General features: G+C 42.3%; 1 protein-coding gene across 2 annotated transcripts; it reads right to left on the reverse strand.

Moving 5' to 3' along the window:
* Nucleotides 1–2,640: 2,640 nt before the first annotated feature.
* On the reverse strand, nt 2,641–9,476 carry LOC119282317 (transcription factor MYB3R-2-like). Of its 2 annotated transcripts, none has more exons than XM_037562591.1 (9): nt 9,224–9,476; nt 8,918–9,117; nt 7,420–7,471; nt 7,210–7,246; nt 6,480–6,574; nt 6,290–6,393; nt 5,349–5,477; nt 3,238–4,447; nt 2,641–3,086 (listed from the first exon to the last, which is right to left on the reverse strand). In XM_037562591.1, exons 2-8 carry the CDS (start codon nt 9,082–9,084, stop codon nt 3,253–3,255), a joined length of 1,779 nt encoding a protein of 592 aa, XP_037418488.1. In that variant the 5' UTR covers nt 9,085–9,117; nt 9,224–9,476; the 3' UTR covers nt 2,641–3,086; nt 3,238–3,252. The 2 variants fall into 2 exon arrangements, with proteins under 2 accessions (XP_037418488.1, XP_037418482.1); XM_037562585.1 differs by having other exon boundaries at nt 7,189–7,246.
* Nucleotides 9,477–9,698: the final 222 nt, after the last annotated feature.

Genomic DNA, 9,698 nt, shown 5'->3' on the forward strand with positions numbered 1-9,698 from the left:
GAATTGATGAAGTCGTGGCAGACGCCTTCTGAGAGCACCTCCGGCAGACCGAGCCTATATATCGTCTCGACTACTGAACGCATACCGCCGGAAGGATTGAAATCAATTCAGAAAAATGCGAGCACCAATATCAAGTCTGGGACTTGAACTCTCATGAGGCATAGGATACAACTGTTCTCCTAACATGAGTTGATTCGCAATTTCGCATGCCGTAAGCTGTCCTGTAGACTGACTGATAGGTCGCCTCGCCTGGGTAACTGGATGATGGCTTCACTACGATACGTCTAGCTAGCTTTGCAGTCGCCAATCTTTGCTGGTGCACGATACGGCCGCAGAGCAAGCGTGCATGTTCGCCGGCCGGCTACCACTGACATTTGACAGTTGACAGCCGTGCGTGCGTGCAAGGCCTTGAGACGTTGCCGGGCCATTTGATGGGATTTAATTTACAAGATTGATGTGCCATGTGTGGTACGTCCTTGCTCTTCTTAAAAAGAGAAAAAAAGTACTAGTACTACTTCCATCTAGGTGAATAAATCATTCGTGTAGTTCTAGGTCATCGATTTGAGGAATTAAATATGTGATATATGTCATGAAAAGTATATCACTAGATTTCTACAACGATGTAGTTTCTAAATATATATTTTTTATCACATATAATATATATTTAGATAGTTAAATCGTCAATCTAGAACTACGCGAATGACTTATTCACCGAGACGGAGGTAGTACCTCCTTGCTCCCAATAATTAGCGGCCGAGTTGCGGTAGCTAGGATTATTTCCCTTTTGGGAAGGAGGCAAACAGTTTGGCTCTTTAATTAGTTGCCGAAATTTTGGTCACTTCATTTTTTTTCATTGAGATCGGGGGCCAAAGTAGTACTCTCTCCGGTCCTTTTTAGTCTGCATGTAAGTTTTGTTCAAAGTCAAACTATCTCTACTTTGAACAAACTTATAGAGAGAAGTATCAACATTCACAATGCCGCATCAACATTGTTAGATTCATTATGAAATGTAGTTTCATAGTATATATAATTGGTATTATAGATGTTGACATTTTTTAATATAAGTTTGGTCAAATTTTACAAAGCTTGACTGGTCACAAATTTAATATGCGAAGTAAAAAGGATAGGAGGGAGTACTCATTTTAATCACATTCTTGTATAATGATGTTATAGCCGTTGTCAAATTTAGCAACTTTAAATAAATCTAATTCAAACTAATAAAATGACAATAGCTCTATAAATGTTTAACTAGTAGACATGCGGATACATGCAAAAACAATGAACTAGATTTGAATATATGGACAGTCAGGAAGAGCGCAGTGGCAACGTTCTTGCACAACAGTGATGAAGCTAACACAATAAAAGTAGTCGTGGTCGTGGAAAAAGTCGAACGAATGTGAGTAGTTGAGCCGAGGCGCTCCTCAAAAATTTTATTGCCCTTCGCCAGATGCAGGTCCACAAAAACAAGCTTTCGGGGGATGGGTCTTTAAGATTTTTCAGCCATTTAGTCATTAATACGGCCCTAAAGCCCACAAAATTTCATCAATACGTTTTGTTCAACGAAATACATGTTTTTCATATCCACGAGGAGATTTTCATTATACAGATTTGTGTCAAACTTCTAACGCTTGGTGATGGAGATACCTTCAGTCCCACCAACTACCGGTTTCAAATTTGATAGATTTAGGCAATCACCTATATAGAGACGTACTACCGCCTTTTCCGGTTTTGAGTTCCATCCATACTTGCGTTTGTCGTGGTTGTCATATGTTTGATAGCTTAACCAAAAGGCTATGGATCACCGTTGGGTACTTTGTTAGTTACCCATGTTGTCATTCACATTCATTATTTTCTCAACTACTAAAGGTGGTAATTAAACTGGCTGAATAATAAAGGAACTATAAAAAAGTACTCGTGTGAGAAGAAAAGAAAAGAACTTTTTCCCAACAACAAGCAAGGACTCTTGTCTGCCATTCTCATTAAGACTAAAGAATGTGATTTACAAGAAGATGTTGACTCAGTTTAACTTTATAATAAGGAATACATCGCTCAATGCCTTATGTACATGCGGTTGCCATGGTTGTGATATGTTTGCCATGGTTGTGATATGTAAGAGGGCTAAGAACCATGCGAAGCTGCTATGTGATCCCTCCATCCCAAAAACAAGGCATATGATACATTTTGTTTCAAGTCAAACCATGTGAAGCTTTTTTTTTAGGGTCAAGCATAGCTTTACTGGTGCCCAGGCAAATCACCCAAAGCACATTCAGCCACGTTGGCTGGTACATTCGACTCCCACTGCACAGAGTGGTTTACATCACATAATCAACCAAGCTTGGCGGCTCTGAAGCTTAGTCTGGCTACTGCCTAGATCGAGCTTGGCGGCTCTGGTGTGCAGATTATTTCTCCGCTTGAAGTACAGATGATAAAAAACAGGGCACCTGAAAATTTTCTAGGGCACCAAAATTTCTTCTACCGTAGCCCAGCGGCGAGCTCCCTTGGCACGGCAATAGCAGGTGTCAGGCAGGAGGTGAGGTGCGTCGACAGCAGCAACAAGTCAACCACAAAACCCAGCAAATGTTTTTCATTATGCGGCCACTCCAAGCAAAAGTATCAAAGCAAACAAAATGCACATGCCAATGATGATAATCCACGTCTTTAAATTCCAACCATAATCCACGTCTTCAAATTACAAGTCTTATAGACGCCCACCAATATATAGTCCAACGATCGTTGATCGAAAGAACAAAAACACCCCGCCATTAAGCTATGGTTTGTTCTGGAATCTTGCTGACTGTAAGTCTATAAAAGCTATGGTTTTTCCTTTGTACACAGCTGAGCTCCTTCTAAAGCTGAATTACATGTAAGTCGCCATTTTCTTTTCCTGTTGACAATAGTATCGCTAGATGACTCGAATATCGAATATACACCCCGCCAAGGAGAGATGGCGGGGCAAATGATTATTTTCTACCCGGTAGATCAACAAAACTGCTTTCTCTGGTCAATTCTGTGAGCGAGCGTCTAGGGACAGGTCAGTTTAGACGCATAAGGTCTTCATCCCCTCTCCAGTGAAACGCCCACCGCTTCTGCGTTGTCAGGAATTAAATCATATATTAGATCCATGATGAAATCATTTCAAGGAACTTCCAAGAATACGGAATTTTGGGTTAACTAGTTATATTCGTGTTCATGTATGCGATAAATTTACAAGTGCACAGTCACTAGGTTGCATCATACCTGGATACTGCAGAACTAGGTTGCATCTAACTTTGTTGTGTATGCAAAGTCACTGGTTAGAGTCTCCAACCCAATCATATGCCCATTAATCCTCCTATCGTGTGCGCTTGAAATGTCTGAGCTGGCATTGATGCTCTCCGTGTTCCGGCAAGAAGATTTCAGAGTTCCAACCATGTCACAAGTATCCATTGCATCAGCCGAAAAATCTAGATGCTTCTCAACGGTTTTCAGCACAGCCATTCGCTTTGACCTTAATCGATATGTGGGGGAAACATCAAACTTCCCCAAGACAGAAGGCAACTGCTGGTCATCAAGGCGACCCAAGGACAAAAATGGTGCAGTTTTAAATGAATGTGGGCTATATGTAGTGCAGTTCGCTTTGGGGGTGTCAAAACAATCACTGTTTGCATCAATCTTAAAATCAGTATCTTGAGAAGGTGTTGGTTTATCCCTTTTTCTTCTCCTGAGTATCGAAGGAGTACCTGGGAAGTTTTCAGCAGCACTTTTCAATATTGATTCCACACTGAGCTGATCGGATTGTTTTCCATCAGTTGGAGAGGGAGTAGCATAGCCAGTGGGTGATTGAAATCCATCCACACCGTGTTCTGATCCATGATGTCTTGACAAAACTGGGGAACGAACAAGGTCGATATCTTCTAGCTTAGGTATCTGATAACAAAGAGAACCAAAGGACTGAGCCTCTTTTACCAAGGTTGATTCACGTCCATCTGGCTTAGCTGTTACGGGGTCAATTTCCAGGCCCTTCTCATTCGACAAATTGATTTGCAGACCCTTCTGACAAACAAAGTTCAGTTCAATGTCCTTGTCACGGCCAGAATCCATTTTCATCCCCATTATTGCTAAAGCAACAGCAGAATCATCAGCTGCTGATGCCTGACATGAAGTTACTGGTTGAGCAGTTGGCATGGAAAGAGAGAGGAAGTCTGAACAGCCCTTAATATTTTTCAAACTACACACCCGTGGACTATGGGTAGGATCAGAATGATCGACTATTCCTGAATGGTTTCTCAAACTGATGTTTGGCACTTCATTCAAGTCAATGTAGTTTTCAGCAGGCAGGGCTATCGCGGGCTGTTTCAAATCATTATGACTGACATGTACTGGAACATTGCGGGCAGCTCCTGTATCATATTCATCTAGCCTTTTTCTCACTGAACTATTCCAATGGTTTTTTATTGAGTTATCTGTCCTGGAGGAATGAAAAAACTTAAATCAGTGGAAGACGAAATATAAGCAGTTGCGCAAGTCTATCCAATGAGGTAATTTGTAGTATTGAAAAATGGAAGAACTTTATGTACAAGGACCATCACATCATGACAAGTACAGTAATAACTTTATGTACAAGGACCATCACATCATGACAAGTACAATAATACATTCATAAGTTATGCTACACGGATATAACGTGTACTTCCATTTTCATGCACTCTCCTACAAATTTCAGTCACTGATCATCTAGCCGCAAAAGGCCTAACCCACAATATTTGCGCAGAACAGCCAAGTGACAGAATCTCTAACAGTCCGTTCACTAGCAGGTCAATCCTGTATATGGCAAAAAAAAATGTCTTTTTCTAACTCTATACTCGGTATAACAAGATAAGCACAAGAAACCCATCATCAAATAAAGAGGACAAAAAAGGTTTAATATAAACGACATGTGCTGAAATTCATGTGTTAGATCCTATAGGTACATGACATCCTAGTCCTGTGTTTTTCCTACTCCTACATATTCTAGTTCACGTGGACCTAGGAAGACCTAAACTTCAAAACTAACGACTCAAACTGTTCAAGTCCAAACTAGACTTTGGCTAAAATTTTAGTCGGTGAGATAAGAAAAAAATAATGCTAGCAATAGTCTCGATGAGGAACAAGCTGCAGCTAAACAGCATGCAAATACACTATGTTTATTGTGCCAGCAAGTTAATTCATAGTTCTACAAAGCTTTCTGCCTTTCTCTTATGAGTAATTTGCATACATGCTAGGCATGATACACAGACCATCACTTGGTAAGCAAAAGGATTCAGTTAAACTATATGTGCGAACAACGTACTTTCCAAGAGGAAGGAATGAAGGATGATGTGACTTAGTACCTTCCAGGAAGGAGTTTTGCAATCTCCGCCCATTTATTACCATGCATACGATGAGCATCAACAAGCACCTGCTCCTCCTCAAAAGTCCAAGCTTCTTTCCTTATTTGAGGATCCAGATGATTATGCCATCTAAATCATATGAGGAGCATCAAAAGTGAAGTTAGCTGTATACCATGTTACATATGTACTTTGTTCTGGCAAACTTATAAATACATCAATCAATTATGCAAGAAACTTTACTACAATTACAGATAATAATATGTGATTAATATTCAACCATAACTTAAAATAGCCTGATGTGCAAGGATTTTTTGGCCAGAACCAGATAAATATTCTACTACAGGAGTATTACATTTACTCATGTACTAATATGAAATGGTAAGCTAAACTTAAAGCAACCAGGAAAGAGGACAGCCACGAGATCCACTGTGCTACAGGGATGCAATGCACAGGAGTCTGCGCCAGTGGGTTTTGGGGACCCAAAGTTAGTAACTTTTCGGGTTAGCTGTTTTATTGTGAATAGGAGGAGCTGGGCTTTATATTTCTGTGGCCATTTTCTAGGCACTGCGGAGGACACTGGCTATTTTCAGAACAGTTATCAGGGCAATGTCAAGATATCATGAACTGCTAAATGATTTGAGCAATATTTAGTTACAGCGTCCTGCATATAAATCAAAATCTGAACCCCTAAGAGCTGAAGTTCGCATTATCTCTGGGACCAAATTAGAAAACGTAGGTCTCATATATAAGGTTTTTTAAATGCAGCTCAAAATAGCCAATACCCTCAATAATTGACATCCAGTTTTAATCCCCCAGTCCCCAGAAATATACAGATTTGTCTTAGGCAAGGAAAATCAACAAACTAATTATGAGATCTATGAATATAAGGGTGTGTAGCCCAGATCTTTGTCATCATGCATGTCACATCATTAGGTGAATACCTCTCTCGGCATTGTTTACCAATACGACCATGCAATGACCTCGCTATAACGGACCATTTTGTTGGTCCATGCTCCTTTACCTTCTGGATAATGGTGTCATCTTCCTGTAAAACTCAATGAGTGCACAGATCACAACATATATATGCAGACTTGGATTTGATGGGAGAAAAACAAACAATATTTGGCGAACCTCTTGGGTCCAAGGTCCTTTTATAAGTTCAGGGTCAAGAACTTTTTGCCATCTGTGCAGACATTGTACTTCTGTTCTATCAGGGAAAAACTCGGCTGTATACAACACAGATTCTTCTATGAGATTACGGTACTTTAAAAAAATTACTGTTTCCAGAAGTAAGCACGAAATTTACCCAGACTAACTTTCCTTGTCATAAGTCCTATAGGGTGCAAATGAGTTCTACCTCGAATGTAGAACATATGAGGATCATATTTATTAATTTTCCCCCGATATGATTCTAACATGCCTCTCACTCTCAACCGCACTATAACCAAATATATTAAATTGAGAGGCCTGCCTAGCATGAGATATATCTATTAAAACCTCCATCAAGTTTTGCAATATATTTTCATAAAGCAAAGATTAATCAGAAGTTTTGTAGTCGCTCCTTCCCATCTCCAGTAGGGATCCTTTTGTGTTATTACTCAGAGCCCTGCCGGTGGTTATATGAGAGCAAGCAACCTATCCTTAGTCCATGCCTCCCTGGACCTAGACATAACACAGCGCTCTCCTCCACCAATCACAGGTACATTATTGAATATATTTATTGCATGATAAAATAAAACCATATAATGAAGGTAAATATTGATGGTTATTGACCCCTAGTTTTCTGGAATTGCTAGATGAACATTGAGAAAAGGATGCAGAGCACAAACAAGAAGCTAACCTACTCTCTTCCAATTTTTACCCTTGAAAACAGCAACTGCCTTGCGCAATGTTTCATCCTGCAGCATGAATAAGAAAAATTAGGTAGAAATAAGAAAGAAAGACCCAAAGGCAATAACAAAGCAAGATAATAGCAGATGCCGGACACCAAACAGTTCAACAGTTGTATTGCAGATATACTGAATAGATTGGAAACGAAGTAGAAGTTACTTGGGAATAGTTAGATACTAACCTCTTCAGGTGTCCAGCCACCCTTAGCTCTTCTTACAGGGCCACTTATTCGCCTGATATTTGTAGAGTATGATCATTGACATATATAGTAAGCAATTACTCATGTAATGATAAACTGAAGATGCAAAACAGGGTGTCCAGTTGAAAGATGGGCAAGGCAAGAATAACCAAGTTTCTGTGACACGGACTTCTGGTACCTAAACGCTGACTATTGCTTTTCTCTCTTAAACACGTTGCTGATCAATAATCAAAGCCAGAGCCATGAGAAAACCTATAACTAGTTCAATATACTACTATTACTATGATGAAAGTTGTTTCATGGAAATTACAATAATAAACATGCTACGTTTCATTCTATATTCTAGAATTAGGGAACCAACTAATGAACTAAGCATGTGTGTAAACATTCAGACAATTTAACTATGCTACAAGTGTCAGCCATCATACAGTAAAGCCCCTAACAGCCTATTACACCTTCATTGCTGGCACATGTTCAAATAATCATAAATTAACTCAAAAGGAATTTCTCTTGGATGAACTTTTGTATCCCAAGTATTCATCTTGATAAGCTGAAATTGGCATGTTCCAGTGCTGAGGGAACCCAAAGATATATCACTAATTACATTATTATGACATTATATTTCAGCTAACAAACACACCACTGACAAACTTGGTTGACAACTAGTTATCTACAAATGCATTTACACATACCAAATCTGAAGAAATTGACATCAATTGGAAAACCGTATAGTGAGTTAATTAAAACATAAAAAGGCCAAAACATGTGCACATAACGTCATTAAAACCAATGTAAACCACCACTTCCATTCATTCCAAGGATCACTGGGAAGCAACCTTCACTGTGCCTCAACCAAGAGAGCATACTGATTTCTAAGGCAACAGAAGTTGAGCAAAATTATCCAATGGCCCAGCATACTAACTGGCAACTGCACAAGCCAAGCAGCACAATCCCACCAATGGGACTATCTCATCAGAAAAGTAGTACAGTACCTCATAACATCCAAACCAAGCAAGTGATGAGATGATAACCACTTAAACCTCATGAAATGTAGTGGCACTCAACGAAATTGCACCTTTCCCTAACAGTCAATCAATAAGCCCCACCCGCAGCATGTTTCGATACAGATGATCTCAACACCATGGGTTTCTCGAAATCAAAAATCTGAGACTCCTTTTCACATGCTGATTGTAACCCCCAATTTCCTGTCCATAGACCCATACGGCCATCACACTGCACACAGGCCATGTTTCCCATCAGAAAAGGTGTCCAAATACGGGAATTGTATGGAGAACGCAGCGACCTGCTGCGCCATTTCAGTCACAACCCAACCCCGATTGCATCTGCTAACCAAACGCCCCATAAGAAAACCACCTCTCCTGGGCAAACAGGTCTCCCTCCCATACCCTAGTCAGGTAAGCAACCACTAGCCAGCAACACCGGACAGCAGAGCCCGAGACAGTCGACGGAGGAGCGGTACCTGCGGCTGGAGCCGGAATCGGCGGGGCTGGGCACGAGCGGCGACGCCCACGCGTGCCCGCCGCCATAGCTCCCTCCCTCGGACGCCGACGGGCTCGACAGCGCCAGATGCTGCCTGCTCTCGGCGCAGCCGTCCCGCCCCTCCACCTTGACCGCCGCCATCCCCATCTACCGCCGCCGCCACGTCATCCACGCCGCCGCCTGAAACCAACACAGCAACACCAACATCAGAAACCGCCACAGAAACGCGTCGAAACAACAGAGACATCAAAACCGAGGGGCGCCGCCGCCGCCGCGGCGCACGAACCGGGGTAGCCCCCAGATCGGGGTGGGGGGGATCGGGAGGATCGAGTAGTCGGGCGGAGGCGGCGCGGCGCGGGTGGGGCGGACCGAAACCCTAGGCGGGAGGGTAGGGGGGTGGGGGGTTAAAAGGATGGAGCTTTGGCCGCGCCTGTGCGGGTAGCGGGGGGTATCTGCCGCGCCGCGGCGTTCGGTTGTGTGCTGGGGGAGACGAAGGGGGAGAGGAGGGGAGGAAGGAAGGATGGATGGGCGGAGGCGTCTTTCAAAACCCCTCGCCCGTTGCGTTGAAGGGAGACGGGAATAATTTATCTCGCTCCCTCCCGGGTCCGGAGGTTTCCCGTATCAGCCCCTGACGTTTCGGCGAATCGCCAGGCCCAGGCGGGTGCCCGGTTTGTGGCTGGTTACTGCTAGTGCCTTGCTTAGCACACACTAGCGATTCTCATTCCATTTATGTAGCGTGATCCCTTTGTACTCGAGGCTGA

Source organism: Triticum dicoccoides, chromosome 1A (assembly GCF_002162155.2).
Source record: "Triticum dicoccoides isolate Atlit2015 ecotype Zavitan chromosome 1A, WEW_v2.0, whole genome shotgun sequence".
Classification (NCBI taxonomy): Eukaryota; Viridiplantae; Streptophyta; class Magnoliopsida; order Poales; family Poaceae; genus Triticum; species Triticum dicoccoides.

Bases quoted from the DNA above. Each gene is read 5' to 3' on its own strand.
- LOC119282317 (XM_037562585.1), bottom strand. From the start codon at position 9,084: ATGGGGATGGCGGCGGTCAAGGTGGAGGGGCGGGACGGCTGCGCCGAG. The intron at 7,247-7,419 runs GTTAGTATCTAA...TTCATGCTGCAG, and splicing joins GTGGCTGGACACCTGAAGAG to GATGAAACATTGCGCAAGGC. The intron at 6,575-7,188 runs GTTAGCTTCTTG...TGTTGTATACAG, and splicing joins TAAAAATTGGAAGAGAGTAG to CCGAGTTTTTCCCTGATAGA.